Source organism: Diuraphis noxia, unplaced genomic scaffold, assembly GCF_037042655.1.
Source record: "Diuraphis noxia isolate RWA-SAM2 unplaced genomic scaffold, SU_Dnox_SAM2 contig0003, whole genome shotgun sequence".
NCBI lineage: Eukaryota > Metazoa > Arthropoda > Insecta > Hemiptera > Aphididae > Diuraphis > Diuraphis noxia.
In genome coordinates, this window is record NW_028301713.1 from 8,202,913 (window position 1) to 8,220,638 (window position 17,726).

The following is a 17,726-nucleotide window of genomic DNA, read 5'->3' on the forward strand; positions in this document are numbered from 1 at the left end:
TTCTTATTGTGACTTAAAACATGCAAATTGTATATATCTTCGAAAATGAATATATTTATTTTATTATAATACCGCGTAAAATATGGAAATTAAAAATCATTATGAACTTTTACATCAGTTTTTTTTATGTCTACTTACCTTGAGTTCAATGTTTACACATCATGTTTTTTTCTTTCGATTTTATGATTTATTATCATTATATTTAGTCATTGTTGGGGGTTCATTTTATTATAATGACAACACGGAGACTCCTTCGCATTATCCATTAATATTTTGAATGGACTATTATAATGCTGTTGTTTTGATTATGTTTTATTATATAAGTGACTATTTTATTATATATAATATATTTTTTTTAAAAAACAAATAATTTGCATTTTGTTCTATAACTCTATGGACTGTAAACTGTGTTTATTATGCATGTAAATTATAATGACACCCACAATACAACCACATCATAACACCTTATTCACCGTAATTAGTAAAACATTCTCGGTAAATCGTAAAACAATAGCCTAAGGTTTAACACGATTAAATAAGTATAATAGGTTCCTAAGTAATTAACCAAAAATAATATAATTTTAATTTTAAAATAATATTGTACGAAATTGTGTTAAAAATTATTTCCACTACATTTTAAAGTACCTATCCCTGGTGAACGCGAATCATTTAGAATTTCGTTTGATTACTCTTAATTATTATTGCAGCCGTTGTATCCCCATGAGATACATAAATGCTTTTTGTTCATACGGTGAAGGTTTCATTTATAAATACTACCTACCACCAGCAGCTGATTTAACATTATCATAAACCTCGGAATTATCACTGAATGCGTAGCTACTCGTATTAGAACGTAATTAAATATGGTTTTACTATGCCATTAAGAGTGTGTACGTTATGTTGTAAAAAATACACAAAATATTTGATTTTTAGCTGTTCATCTTCAAAAATGAAATGATTAAGAATGATAACGTTTAATAATTTGCGCATTGGTAATATATCGAAAGATAAAAATCAAAAATTCGCTTAAACAAAGAAACATAATATGATATAAATACATTATTCAATTCAATTGATGATTAGAATGATTTTAATTTTTATACATTACTTTACTTTTAAAATACAATCACGTAACAAATAATCACTGTAATTATTTAAATGAGATGTTTTTTTTTTTTTTTGGTGCTCTGTGAAATAAAAATGCGTATACAACAGTGGAAAACAAATACGTAGCACGATATAAATGGAATTAGCAAAATCTATTAAGCACGAGGTATCAGGTTGGTAATTTAACTGTAAATGATTCAGTACCATAAGAAAACGTGACATGGTGCATGCGATAGATGTACACATAAGTGCTATATAGGAATAATGTTATTCATATACATATTATGTTTCTGAATTTTAATAATTTTAGAGACAAAAAAGGGGAACTGGTGAATTATAATAAAAAAAAAAACGTAACCTTTATCATCGGGTTTCATCATACCATAAATTACGTTTATAAACCACGGGCTCAAAGGGTAGGTACTTCTTACAAATTAATATATTCTCCTAAAATAAAATTATGGTGGATTTTATTTTTATGAACTCGTGTAATTGACAACCGTATAATTTGAATTCTTAAAAATATAAATTATAATATGTTCAAAATGATTCTTTTGACGTAAATCACTGTATATGGTTATAGTTTATGGCTTGAAATGGTCGTTTAATGTCCCCCACACGATGTCAAGAACGTAACCATTTCCACAGCACCTAACCTCCACTATAATATTATAATATACGTATAACAGTTTATAATAATAAATGATGTACCTATGTTTTATATTAAAATATGACCATTCGAATATTTTTGTTTTATCCTCATTTAAAAGGCTACATGTGTGATGGGAAAACTTTTTTTCGTGTAGAGGACTAAAGTCCCAAATAATTAAAATCATTATGTACATAATGTGTGTTGTTTAGGTTTATTTAGATATTTGTATTTTAATTTTTTAATTTGATCAACAATTTAGTCTCTGAAATTTAACATAATATTAAAAGCGACTAGGTGAATTAATTAATTCACTTTATATTGGTATTTACAGTAATAATAATCGTACAGTTGGAATTTATTAAAAATTAAATGTTATATCATATAAATATATATATTATATATTATATATAGCGATTGAAAAAAAAAATCATGAATAAAATAATATTATATGGACAACTAATAATCGACTACCTATGCCTGTGAAAATGTTTGACAATGTTGGTATACGTAAATTTAGTGCAAACAAAGCAGAATAAATTAAGCTATACATAGTTTCATATAATAAAAAAAAAAATGCTATGTTCTTTATAACGTCTTAAATAAATATTAATTTCCACTGAAAAATATATTTTCTTAGTTCCTAAGTTCAATTTATTTATAAATACAGTTGTTAGTTTATTAAACTCAATTAACTTTATAACAAAGAGTTTCAGCAATTATGTTTTCTGAACTTAAACATCTGTTTTTTTTTTAACCTTAGCTGCGAGAATAATACGAAGAAAATGTATTTTGCTGATACGGGGTGAGAGCTTTACGTACATGTTAAAAGTTTTTAAGCAGAGGTGTACAATATTCTATGAATTTCCATTCGCAGCCAATGGCACCAATTTTTTTTTATGTGGCTTTTTTGCTAAAAGTTTTATTTCGCATAACATGTTTATTGAAAACTTTTGAAATTCAATATCGCATTGACATAATGTAATATTAAATGTACATAATATGTATTTTCGCTGTTGGTATTTAATTTGTATTATATTATTAATATATTATAATCTATTACATCATATTATCCATATTATGACCTAATAACAATATAGTAATTGGATGATTCGCAGAATATTCGATATAAACAATGATTATTATACGCATAGGTTTATGGTAAAATTGTTATTTTCCGTGTTTGCGTCATACTGAAGGATGTAAATTAGCATCGCGTTTCACGGTTGGTATTACAACAGTAGTGTATAGTAAACCGACAGCGCTAGGGGGGGGGGGGGTGAATAATGAATAATTCATTTCGAGACGCAGGTTTGAGAGTAGTATAATTTTTTAGAACCCGACTAATTTTCACTAAATCGTCACTTATGAAATCCTGGCAATTTTTGCAAACAAATTATGCATGTGTGAGACTTTTGCGTAGTACCACATTTGTTCTATGTGTTTTACGGTACACACAATATGTACGTGCTAGAGGAAATGTAGCAAGGCGAACATAAACGTTTCATTAATGGTAATAGTTCTTAACTTACTATATTATTATTCTATGGAATGTATTTTCATGCATATAAAGATATAATATATATATAGATTTATTATATAGAAGAAAAAGAGATGGATATAGAGAAAGGAAGAGAAAGGATATACATATTATGTATGTTTATCTATAATGGTGCATGTAGAGTATACGGTAAGAAGGGTAGTGTATGTGTGTGTTTGGAAGGAAGTGAAATAGAGAGAGAGAGAGAGAAAGTTTGAGCAAGCGTGGTATGGAGGGTGGTAGGACCCGTTTATTTGATGTTATACTATTATCGTCATCGCGTACCTGTCGATGGGAGCCAGTAATGCTGTAGCGGCATCCTGTACGTGCCTTTGCGCCGATCTCCGGTCCCTGTGCACCATCCCCATCAGCTTCATCCAGCCACCGCCGTGGCTGCCCATGCCGCCCGAGTGCCACATTATCGCAGCCAGCCCTGAAGCCAAACACCATACGATCCTGAAAACAAACGGTGACGATACGATTAACGAGGGAAAATATAATTGAAAAAGTAAATATTATTCGGCCATGTGACTTGTTGACTATTTGCCGTTATCATTGTATAATATAATTCAGTGTATCACATATCAGTTACAGTTCTGCAAAATGATCGACCATATCTACAACTACTGTGAAAAATCTTAAAAAATCACGCAAACATATTATTGGTTTAACTAAGAACCAATAGTTTTCATAAAGTTTTTAGCCAGAAAAAAATGAAAATCCTTGTCGGACCTCTGTCGTATCAAAAAACTTGTGTTTTCACGATCATTTTTAAAAATGTGAATATTGAATATAAATATAGGTACAATCACGATATTCAATACAATCTATCGTGAATACAAAAAAGTCAGTCAATAAAATTTCTCAGATTTGTAAAAATAACGTGATTTATATTCTGAGTGTGTAAAAAATTCGATAATAAACTGTGATTCCTTGAACCCCGTGAAGAGGAAAATCTATTTATTTTTTTATTCAAAAAACATGATATTTCTTTATGATTTCAGGATATTATAACTTATTTCAACTAAATTTACATTTAAAATCAATATCGATCGACTAGCTAACCTTGATACGAGCTATGGTATTTTGATAGACTCGACAACTATGACCTAAAGATTCATCAAGCAAGCTCACTCCCATTATTTCCTTTTACAGCGAAATAATTAAAAACCTTATTTTAAAATTGTTTTAATATACTTATATAATTTTTTTCAAATTCATAAATTTGTTTATACTACTAAAGAGTGTCTTGCAGTGATATTAACTTCTACATTACAAGCAAAAAGTCCACTTTTTTACTATAAACTATTTAGTGGGTGTTTTTTGAAAATTTTGATTGATCATCTAATTAAAAATTCAAATTACCTTTTAAAATGTTTATACTAATGGCGATAGTCTTTAAAAATGGATTTTTAATAATTAGTATTTATTATACTTGGTCCATTTTCACAACTTATCAATGTTGATACTTAAATTAATATAATCACGGCGGCAGTTTTCATATCTTATAAGCCCATTACCGTGGGCCTTTTATCCTCGGACCATAAATAGTTTAAATATTACTCAAACATAATACATGAGAATAATAATACATAATAATAATACACCAGATTTTTCAGGAAAATTATTCACTGAATAATTTAATGATAAAAAAGTGGGGAGGGAAGGGCTTCTCATTTGAAAAATAGAAGTTCGTATCTTTACAGGACGCTCAATACGTAGTACAAAAAATATCAAGAATTTGAAATTTTTTTTTCATATCTTTGAAAACTCCATAAACATCATTGAATACCTACCTAACTGCATTATTGAAGAAAAATAGAGGGTGAGCGTGTGCTTGCTGAATCATCCTGTATAATATATACGTTCCTATAATGTAAAAAAAAAAGTTTAAAACTATTTAAAACCAACATGTGATTCAAATTAGAATTCGCATAACAACGTTGAGGTGGTATCATATAGTACAAAAATATACCCAATGGAATTTTGTACTTAAATTTTGGTAAAATATCGTTTATAGAAAAACCTAAAAAGTAACTCCATAAACCAGAATGATATGTACAAATATAATGTAAACAAAATGGATGACGTTTTACTTGTAGAAGTTTAATCCCGGCTCAAAATTTAGCATCAGATTCAGATTATCGCTTTTTTAAAATATTAATATTTTACGATCATAAGCATTGTGTTGCAGCGAATAATCTTAAATATATATTTTCTTCTTGAATACAATGTACACCACAACAGTTATAATTATTAACTAAGAAATATTATGACAACACATTTGAGTTGTTTTTACAAAAGTTTCTTTAAATTTGATATTTTTAATGTAAACACAGAATGCGCATTTCTATCTATTTTCAGCGCGAAATAAGTGTAATAGTTGCTGTGAAATTAAATTATCGGAAACCAATATAATATTCATCAGCCAAAAACAATATTTTTGTTCCACTCCAATTTTTTTCCATGATAAAATATATATATATATATATATATATTATAACATGCATTTTGCGTTGTGCGCACTTAATAAAATATATTATAAACAAATAAATTTAAAAAACTCAGATCATTTAAAAATAATAAAAAGTATGAATACTTTTTTTGTCTACGACGGCCGAATATTTATGTAGTTTTTATGTTAATAAATAAATTCAACATTATAATATTACAAATATGAACACTGGTTTGCATATTATAAAACTAAAACTATTTTTTTTTTTGTGAACTATTTGCATACATAGTCTAAAATAAATACATTACATGTAGATTATGAAAATCTTATATTTAATTTGTATGATGTTATATAAAATACATACCGGATTTTAATATTTCGTAATTTTATATGTTAATGTTACCTAAGAGAAGTATGAATTTGAAAGTAATAAAATTATTGTCAACGCTTCATGGATATTTCAAATACGAGAAATTTATTGATAAGTATGCATTGAAAAAATATGATATAAAAAATTGATCACTGAATTTATAACATTGTATATTATAATCTTCTCACGTATGTTATATAAGTAAATACATATCATTTGATTTAAGTGGCTGAATGCATAACATTTCTCATAACATGATTCTTTCACAGTTTCACGCGTGTACCTACATTATAATATTGTGCGTATACCATTGGTCGAAGACGTGAATGTGTCACAACAAAAACAGTAAGTTTTCGTCGAATTTCGAGTCTGTACGATATCTATTTTGTATATGAAAACAAAATTTTTTAAACTTCAATCTTTTCTATCGAATTTTCCATCTAAATTCACCAGTGTATAATTTTGATTTTTTTTTTTTAAATGCTCCATTTTTATCACCACAATATTATCACAGTAGGCAAATCAAACAATATACCAGTATCGGTACACGAACCGCAATTATACCTACTTACTGTTTCTCTATTTTTTCGGGTCTAGAAACTCCTACGCTTCACCGCGCGCACATCGCATTCAATTAACGCGCAAATTACAAAATATATATATATAATTATACTTTAATTAACGTTAGGCTAACAGTTTCCGGATCAGCTTGTTGCAGCAGCAGTTACTTACGCGCGATAAAGTCCATTACGTTTTCAATGTAATGATATTTTAAACGATTAAGTCTCCTCCGAGTAAGGTTGGAAAATATTACAGCGTCGTGTACAATATTATATAAACGGAAAAATAATATCTTCTTCCAACCCCCCCCCCCCTACAACCAACTCACCCCTCTTACTGCCACACGCTCTCGTCGGGCCTCGTAATAGCGTTGCAGAAAATAAATGTGGTTTTCGACAACAGTACTGCAGTACAGTCACTGTTATATTTTGTTTGTACTTCGTTCTATTTTTCTTTTTCTTCTTCTTGTTCCTCTTGTTCTTGTCCCCCTTCTCCTCAAGTCAGCGGTGGATGTTGTTGAACAGACGGAAAAGAAATTACTTTATTCTGGGGGAGTGTTCAACAACAACAATCATATTTTATTTTCGGTAGAAACCAGCTCAGGTAAAAGGCATTCACGCGTCATCGGCGAGGATGCCACTGCCTGGATGTAGTGCATACGGAAGTCAAAGCCAATGTAAATGGACTTAGGTCGTATATAATATATTATTGAACAACTTTTATCCACTTGTTTATGTACAAGGCGATTTATCGCCATCTAGCGTGATCGCACTATTTTCCCCCTCAAAAATGCAGCCATTTAAAATCTGATTTTTAGAATTTTTACAATAAACTATGACCATAATATTATACTTTTCAAATAATTGATATTTTTGTACTACCTGTTTGAAAAGTGTCATCTACGGTAATACAAAATTATGTTTATTAAATAAGAGACTACTACCCCCTCAACAAAATTAGATGTACATGCCTAATTCATAAAGTTAACGCGTAATTTTTCGGTCGATAAAATGTTTAAATTAATGATGATTTTTAGTCCCTAAAAAAATAATTTGAAACAAATGCAAAAATGGAACCTGTATTTACCATACATGGACTACTTTTACAAATCTCAAATGTTGATAGATCAATGTTATTGGATGAAATGTTCAAATTTACAAAACATTATCCCCTTCCAAGTTCGTTATTGTGATATAATACTTATTGGTAAGTATTGGTAAGTACACAAAATATATATACCTATGTTTATAAATTAATGTAACCTAATCAATCTAACTGAAGTGGTAAGAACATTAATTGTTATTAACACTATTTCCTTTATCTAATAATTATACCTAAATGTTCAACAATTACTTTACATAATATAATATGTTCTGTTAAAAGAGTTTATTGACCGAAAATAAATAAATAATATTATAATCCAATCAGAGTGGTTTCCGCGGAATGATTCAAAGAAATCAAAATTTTACTGGAACGATTATTTTATTATTGTATTTTTACAAAATTTTTTGAAAAAGCATTGATTATATTTTATAAACGACGTTTTTTATTCAATTAAAAACATTAATTTACTAATAAAATATCTGATCATTGGTTTGCGTTTGGGATTTATTTTCCACCCATTATTTAGTTAAAAATATATTATATCTATATGGAACAATATAATATGTTTTTTAGAAAAACATTTTACGCTTGCTAGCTCTGTCTAGAATAAATAGAATATTTTCTTTCTTATACATTGGATGGTTGACCGGACAACGAGTACACATTATGTAATATATGCATTAATCGTAATTAATCATTACGATAAACTGTATTATAATAATTTGTATTGAATAGTTATCATTTAACGATCGAACAGCGATAAAAACAAACCGTTACCAGAAATGCTGCGGTGGAGGTAATTTTTCTCCCTCCAAAAATATCATCGTATTATATCACTATTATAGCACGATATTTTTTTTTTTTTTCTAAGATTCTAAAACGACCGATGTAGCGATTTAGTGGCTTACGAACTGTGGACCGTGTGATATTTTATCCATTGTATTGAAAGTCGAGCAACTTTAGAAAACACTTTTACGTTAAACGTAAATAAAAAGTACAAAAAAATGACAAAGGACGTCGTCTTAGATCGAATACTTCTCGAGAGTACAATCGTAGATCAAACGGATTACATTTTCGAGATTCTCCCTGCATCGCGGTTATTGGTATAAAATCGCATAAGACAGTCGGTAAACGCTGTGGGGCGAAAATAAACGCGAAAAATCGAGTCCGTTTTCAACATAATCGTGGCGAGACGATTCATATCTCCACCGCTATTGTTCTGATGATCAAAAGACCAACGGCGGTACGCCCGAATCCCCAAAAACTGAGCCCTTTTCTCTTAAAAAAAAAAAAAAAAAAAAAAAAAAAACGATGAAAATAATAATAAAAGTTCTTCACATCCTCTGCGATTAAGTAAACGTCTAAACGTCGTGGCGTAATATGTATATATTATATTATGAAACAAACACACAGTGGTGCAGGTCTGTCTGCGCGAGTGCTGCTCGCGTGCATATAATTCGCCATACATTTTAGGGTCGAGATTAGGGCACAGCGCTTGATCCGCGGCGAGACGGAATGAGCCATTTGTGTCTGTCTACCGGCCGTAAATCATTTTCCGGTTTAAATGCAGCATTTCCGGGTCTACAACAACTCGCATCGTATTTTATTGCAACGACGACTGTGCCATAATATCGTACACGGGATTTTTCATTTTATTTTTTATTTTTTTTGGTGGTCGTCCACAAATCATGCAAATTTTTACCTTGCCTGCACCGACACACGCTGCAATGAACATTTTTATTATTATTGTTATTTCGATACGTTAGGTCCCAACCTCCCGATGTTGTTGGACTTGTCGTTGTTGCACTTTGCCGTTGAGTCGTGGTACCGCGGTTGTTATGCCGGCGCGTCGAGTAGGCAATTTAAACTCACTACCCAGCCACACACAGAGTGCTTGAACGGAACAACACGGCGATGAGAAGGAGGAAGAGCGGTCTATAAATTCGTTTGGGTGTCGCTTTGCCGTTCGTCCGCACCTCAATTACCATTTTGGTTACTGGGTCAATATTTAACAAGCCAGCTGGTCGTGTGATACGGCACTAGATGCGGGGTCTCCACCACCCCCCTCACCATCACCATCCCATCACGTTTTCACTCGTAATTATTTTTGCTGATATTATATACCTACCTAAATCTACACAAGGGTCGTGATGACGATAATAATTTACGAAAGTGTTTGTATTCCTTCTCCACGATAAGACGCAGCCCCGTGTGCAGTGTCGGTAACCACCTGCACAGTGGTTATAAATGTACCAACCCTACCCACCCACCGTTGGCTGTTACTACTTATACTATACCTACTTTGAACAATAATACTAACGGCTGACCTCCCTTCCGAAATGACATTTCCGTTCAAACGCGGTATTGCGGATTCCAAACGGTTTTTGCAGTAAAATACGTATTATGCCAAATCGAATTCCGACTATAATATTGTTCACCGTACGAACTTTTGTTTTGATGAATTTAAATTCCTATCCGAAAAAATAATATTATGAAACATTGAAACCATAGTAATAATAATATCATAGCATTTCTCTAGTAGGAGTCGCTCGGAAAAGGACGGATGTCATTGAGCGATAGAATAATACGAGATATCATTTCTGGTAAATCTTTCAATTTGAAAAAATATATATTGTAGTACGTCAGATGTATATAATATATGTATACAATATAAACCAAAAACTGTTTACACGACTTTTTTTGGTTCATTGCATGGAAAAAGGTTCAGATAGACATCTAAAGTTCGTAGTCATAAAATACGTTTGAAAACTGATAATAATTTAGTGCGCGGTGCGGTGCGAAGGGGTTCGGGTTATTGGCATTTCGATGTATCGGAAACTAATGTTTTGTGTATATATTATTTCCGTAAAATATTCAAATATGATGATAATAAAATAGAAAGTAATATATTATTATTATTATTATGTATGCGTATAAACCGTGTGTAGGCGTACATGCAACTACAACTATATATATATGTACGGACATTGACTTCCGAGATAAGGAAAGAGCATTTCGAAACTTGCAGCTCACGTTTACTGCATTATAATAATATATTATAGTGTATAGTTTTGTGGAAAATAATAAAAACGTTACTGCAAGGATATATTTCGTACAATATTTTACAGGATATAATTATGTTTGAAGTATATGTACGGTACACTATATATATATTGAATGTTCTTTAAAACAATGAAACAGTAAACACACCCCTGTAAAACCAGTGCACTCGTCGCTCCGACTAGAAAATAAAATACTAAAACATATTTTATAAAAACGTTGATGGATCAATCAACTCATAATTAATGTGTGTTAGTGCTACTTATAATACAAATAATATGTAGTTCAGCCGAAATCACATATCCAAAATCATGATACGATTTATACGACAAAAAGCAATAAAGACGCACAGTTTTTTCACGATTTCGAGATTTCACTATTATCAAATAGTTTGTAATCCTTTACTATCGGTCCAAATAATTTTACGAATATCGGCCAATCGGTAACCTATATCTTGGTATCCCGGTTAGTCAATCCGCCGTCGAGTCCACGCATACCATATTATGTTTTCTTTACATTGTGATCGGTAATTAATTTCAGGTATGAATAAATAAGTCTGACTATGTTTAGTGATTATTTTATGACATATACCGAAGAGCGCAACAATCCAAACAAATTAATTGAAATATCTCATACTCGTAATATGAAAGATATACTCGTGAAACTCAAAATATTATTATGATAATAATATTATAATCGTATCGATTGCAGTCAGTATGATGTGATTATAGAATGGGGGGTGGGGGTTATAGGGTATACCCCGCAGAGCCTGTTAAAATAACTTTAATTGAATAATTTCTGTAAGTGCTTAGCCTTAAAAGATTTTAAGATTTTAAAATAAAAAATCAGAATTCATGGATATTATCATAGTTTAGAGTTAATTTTTTTTTTATTTTATCAGTTTGAGACTACGATAGCTCAACAATTATATTATATAACTAGACAATTTTACGGTTCATAGTTCGGTTTGAAAACCATTATTATTATTATTATTATTATTATTTAACTCATTTAATTTATATGCTATTTATAATTTTATGTGTGAGTGTGTGTTGGGGGGGTTATAGTTCCCCATTTTGGACGATGGTATAAACCTATTTCCCAAACCCAAAACCAATTCCAAAGTGCAGTAACATTATAATTAATAGTTACGCATATATCGTATATCTATACGTATTATTTTGGTTTAAAAATTCGTTTGATTTAAATGAGTGAAGCGGACATTATATTATTTAAGTTATATTATACAGTGTCCGTATACGATAATTCGCAAACATAATGTTATAGTTTTCGGTCGGATGAAACAATAAATGATTTCAACAAACTCGATTGAATTGGCGATTTGACGACTCGAAATATTTCCATTATTGTTGTTATCACTATATTGTTGTAGGCACGGACGGACATTGGCAGCCGAGTGTGAAATTAAACGGTCGCAGAAAATTATACAATAATGTGTTACCTACGTATGTATATCAGTGCGCCTAACGTAAACAACAAATTGATTTCGCCGACCGACGAGACATCAAAATATTGTTATTTTGACACGTAGTTATAAACACATAATAAATTATATTGTACGCGTATTTCAGGGCGTCCCCCGAGAGAGTTTTTTTTTGTTTTTTATCTTCACGCTTACATATTGCCTGTGTAATAAGTGCTGTGGCTCGTATCATCGTGTCGGTGTTGCTTAAAGGACTACGTAAACAACTAAAAAATCGATTGTTTTTTTAGTATTATTTGCGTGAACATATTATTATAGTGAGTTAAAAAAGAATAATTTTGGTGGTCTAAAAATTGTTGTAGGAAAAATAATTGGTTCCGTGTTAGTTGCGTTTTACGAGTGACGTCATAAAATCAGACCGTCCGCCGGACGCGTATTTATTTCGCGGGACTAAAATAACCAAAGAGACAAATTGATTTAAGATATGAGTAATTAAAGTGCATTTATAAAAAGGTCATAATTCTCTTAAGATTCTCATATCATTTTTATAGTATTTCATTTTGCGAAATAAATGCCACGAGGTTTGATTTTATGACGCCGCACGTAAAACGCGACTTATATATTTTAAATACGGAACTAATATTGTCCGATGACAATTTTTAGACCTCAAAAATTATTCTATTTTTAAGCACTTTACAGGGTGTAACAGAAAGACCTGATGAAAAAAAAAGTTATGCTAATTTGACGTATGAAAAAAATTGTTAATATTATACGATAAGTAAATAATTTAAGAAATATATACTGATATCAGCAAATTCTCAAAAATCATATTTTTAAAAAAGTTATTGAACTGTAAAGAAGGATTTCCAGGGATAGTCATGGAAGAGAGACGCGTACTTTGAATTTGCGATAATATTAGAGCGTGAAAAAATTTCGCGTCGCAAAACAACAATAAACCCGCGAGTGTGAAAACAAGTCTATCGAAATAACATAATTTAATATTAGGCCTGCCTATATATTATATTATTGTGTGTCGTCGTTGACGGGACCGTTGAAGAAGACTCCTCCTCATCTCCAATGAAAAAAGTTAGTTTTCAGGGAACGCGAAAAACGTTTTTAAATAAAAAAAAATTGCACTCGGGAGATATTATTTTCATAAACGATTTATGGTCGGTAACACATTGGCAGATTTTTCTAAGATGAAGAGAGGTGGCCCATGATAGGATCATCAATGATTTATCGTTGATAACACTATATAGCTAGGTAACAGGGAAGAGAAATAATTTATTAGTTAAATAAATCCATAAAATAATTCATAAATAGCTCTTTTTCTCTGAATCCAGCTAGATACCAAAATGTCAAAATCATAAATTTGGCACATTGTAGAATTTTCCCGTCAACGACGATGTGTATTTCCTACATAATATTATCGTGAATTATTATTATTATTATTATTGCTAGCTTCATAGTTGCAATATTGGTTGCATTTAATAATATATAATTTTATATTATATGTATATAGAGATATCACGAATTCACGATGACTGTTCGAAAATCTAACTGGAAATTCTAAATAATCGAACCGAACCAAATACCTAAAAGTTCCGTACGATAATCCAACCAGTAGAGTCCAGAAAAATAAAAAATAAACTTTAATCAAAATAATAAAATAATATACAATTTTGACTTTTTTAATGTTCTGTATTCGAGTTCGATAAAATGTTTGAAGAGTTCGTTCGGTTCGGGTTCAATGAAAAAAGTTTGTAGGTTCGGGGATCTATTCGAGTTCGTTAATTTAAAGAATAATCGGTTCTGGTCCGGCCTTAAATATATTATGGTTCGTAACATCTCTAAATATTTATCATATTGTTTTGGTTTGTTCAAAAATGAAACCAACTAAATATTTTATGCCAAAATCAATTAATCGTATGCAAGAATTCGCTTCAAAATCACGATTAATGCATACGCGAAATCTGTAAAACTATATCAAGTAGACGTAACATTTTAGATAAATTTTTGATTTTTTGTTTAAATTATTGTTTTTGAAACGCCAATTATGTGAAGGTTATTTATTATTATTTTTAAGATCGAAATTAATTTTTTTTTTTTGAACCGATGCACATGCACACTAGTTGTCAAAAATGTTGCAGTTTCAAATCACAAAAGTGCAAATCGTATACATATCTCACAAACGAGTACAGTGTTGGCTTTATTTTTGATCGGAATCAATTATAACTGTATGAGTGATATTTAATCACTCGCGAGGAAACAATAACTGAAAACGAATCTGTCCGTGAACGCGGAACACATTATTTGGGGGCCATACAACAACATTATTATATGCTAATTCACAGTGTTATAGAATAATGTTGAAGTCGTAGGTTGTAAATGTATGTCAATAAATCATAATGGCATAACATAATAAGCAATATCATAATATGGTGTTCAGCAATAATTCCAACCATAATGATTATGTTAAACGGGTCTAATGTGATATTAAATTGTATTATTTATGTATAGGTATTTTTGTATATTATAATTGTACGGTACAAAATATCAAAATAAAAAAATATAACTATGAATACAAATCGAGCATTAACAATAGAACGACCGGAACAATGGCTAGCTGAAATAGTTACGGCCAGTTAGATCGACAAAGACGGGTGAGCCTCGAAAAACGGATATAAAGGATATTTAGACGCTTTATCGGATGGGGCAGTGTTTCGAGTTGTATTATTTTCCGTTAAAGAGACTTTTATTTTCGTTATATTTTTAAGCTCGCGTATTACGTTTATGCGATCGAACAGGATAATAATAACCTATAATAACTATACGGCGAAGAGAGATCGTATCTTTGGGAGAACTTTTAGGACGATGATTGAATTTTCCAGAATATTAGTTTTAAAAATATTTATTTTTTTAAAATAATTTTTGACAAAATAATTATACATATCCACGTTTGTATTCCAACACCTGAAACACTGCGGTAGTTATGTAGTGTTATACTATTTCATGTTGGGGGAATAATATAATATTTTGTTTTGCTACAGATAAAAACTTTGCAAATTTCTTCAATCAACATCACTGTTGGCCGTCGTTCCTATGTACTCATCACAGGCCCGTCGTATGGACATATATAACATTATTCTACATCCGCTCCGACTTCCGCTTGCTTACCTTACGCGAAAATGCGACCCGACCGCAAAACCCAACAGATCTCGCGTCGGCGTCGGACGAACGTTTCCGTGGCCGGACCGCTTCCGCCGCAGGTACCAGCGATACCACTGCCGATGCCCGCGGCACCGGTACCGCTGTCGTACGCGCGCGCACTGCTAGCGACGCGACCGGTACCGGTACGGTTGCGGACGGTACCACCGCCGGTACGACCGAAACCCCAGTTAGCGAACGTCACCGGTACGCGGTCGTTTAGCTGGCGGCAGCGACGGCGGCGGAGGTGGTCCATTGCGGCTGTGCGACGTGACCGCCGCCGTCGGCCGCGAAACTTTTTGTCGCCGTCAGCTCTCCGATGGGTTGTGGGTAGGACAAGGGGTCGGTTGTGGTGACGGTGGTGATGGTGGTGATGATGATGGCGACGTTACCGCGGCACGGTCGTTGTGCAGGTCATTACGAAGTCATAACGAGTGAACGTGACCGCCGCTATCGGCACAGAAAAACACCGGCGAGCTCCTGGATCGGCGGTGTGAGTGGTGGGTAGGAAGGGTAACGGACGGCCGGAAGTACTTTCCGGTAGGTATAATATGCGACTATCGGGTGCGACCCGCAGATCGGACGGTGCCGCGATAACAACACTGCCGCGGGGTCGCAGGGTACGGCGCAGTAATAATACGCGCGCGATATTTTATGAACAGCGACGACCGACCGGGCGCGATATTGTGTCTCTGCAACGGGGCCCGTCGATTGCGTTCCGCGTACGAAAACCGACTGAATTTGATCGCGTTGCCATCCGGCGGTCCGGCGCGTTGAGGATTCGAGATTATACGTCGGCCGCCTCCTGCGCCGCCGCCACTACCGCCGCCGCCGCCCGTCATCCTGTCATCCTGTCGCGCTCCTGCTCCTGCAGCGCAACCCGCGCGCGCCAACGCGTCCTGCAGCGCCACTAGATCCTCCGACTCGCGCGCCGCCGTCCGCCCCGCGATAACGCCTATATGGAGAAATGTGTATAATTTAAACGCACCCACACCACCCATCTGTACGGGGCCCGTCGTCGCAGTCGCAGTCGTCGACGCGGCAGTGGCACACCTGTAGAACGGGATCGGAACTTTTCACTCTCGCGCGTAACTATCGCTCTCTGGTATCATATGTACTATATTTATATATATATTTTATGTTGCGGCTTTCACCTCCCCTTCCCCCCCCACAACCCCACTCGCCTATTCCGAAGTTCGAGACGGCTCGCGTCGCACCGGACGTGAAAACTTTTTTCCATCCGGCACGAAGGACACGCTCGGAGACTGCGGCGGTTGCAGACGTCTGGACGCCAGAGCCGCCGTTTGTAACAAAAAAATAATAATAACTTGTTTGCGAGTGTACTCTTGAAGGTTTTTGGCACGCGCCGACGTTTACGATTACCGCGAGTCTTGCCGCCACGAACGTGATTTGATAATAATAATATTATTTACTAGCAAAAATATCGTTCACAAATATCGTACTCTCAATTTTCTAATATCCGACTTGGTCATGGGAAAAAGGTTGGGAACCTCTGTAATAATACCTAATATACAGCTACATTGTACTGTACAATATCCGTGCCATATTATTATTATATTTGTAAATATTATTTATAAAATGCGGTGCTTAGAGTCGAGAGATATATACGCAACATACGTCGAGGGCGTATTTTAGGGGGGCGAAGGGGGCATTCCCCGCCATCACTCGTATTTTTTCTATAATAATACATTGATTTAATTAAAACCATTTCCGTTTGAAAAATATCGTAACGACTATCGTTACTATTTATTTGCTAATATTGGCCTAAAATATATTTTTGTAGATTGAAAACATGGTCACGTTCCAGAACAGGTCAAAATCGCTTAACAGCTGATTTGGCTTTGCTGCATGTTCATAGGCATATTGTTATATCAGTTGATGATATAATCGACAAATTTTCCAAAATGAAGAAAAGGAATACCGAATTTGTTATTTGAGAATTACAGTATTTTACTACTTACCAACCTTATGTTGGTATATATTTGCTATATATATATATATATATATATATAAAATCAATATTTAATAATTAAATCTGATACACATATTTTTATTTATTTACGTGAAAAAAAAATTAGTTCTGCCGCCCCCCCCCCTCCACCATGGTCTTGACTCAAACACGCCCTTGACATACGCAATTCTAAAATATATAGTACCCCCTCGCCCACTCCCCTATTGTACATAGAGGGCAAAAGCGTTTAGATATTA

General features: G+C 33.1%; 1 protein-coding gene across 5 annotated transcripts in view; it reads right to left on the minus strand.

Moving 5' to 3' along the window:
* Positions 1 to 16,214, minus strand: part of Sh (Potassium voltage-gated channel protein Shaker) — a 201,757-nt gene extending 185,543 nt beyond the window's left edge. For all 5 annotated transcript variants that reach the window (XR_016190877.1, XM_089223077.1, XM_089223076.1 and 2 more), the window contains exons 1-2: positions 15,468 to 16,214; positions 3,582 to 3,752 (exon numbers count right to left, since the gene is read on the minus strand). Coding sequence is in view for 4 of the 5 variants with exons in the window: in XM_089223077.1 (XP_089079203.1) it covers positions 3,582 to 3,715 (134 nt within the window). In the remaining variant the exon portion in view is untranslated. The remainder of the gene's footprint in view (positions 1 to 3,581; positions 3,753 to 15,467) is intronic.
* Between the last annotated feature and the right edge of the window lie 1,512 nt (positions 16,215 to 17,726).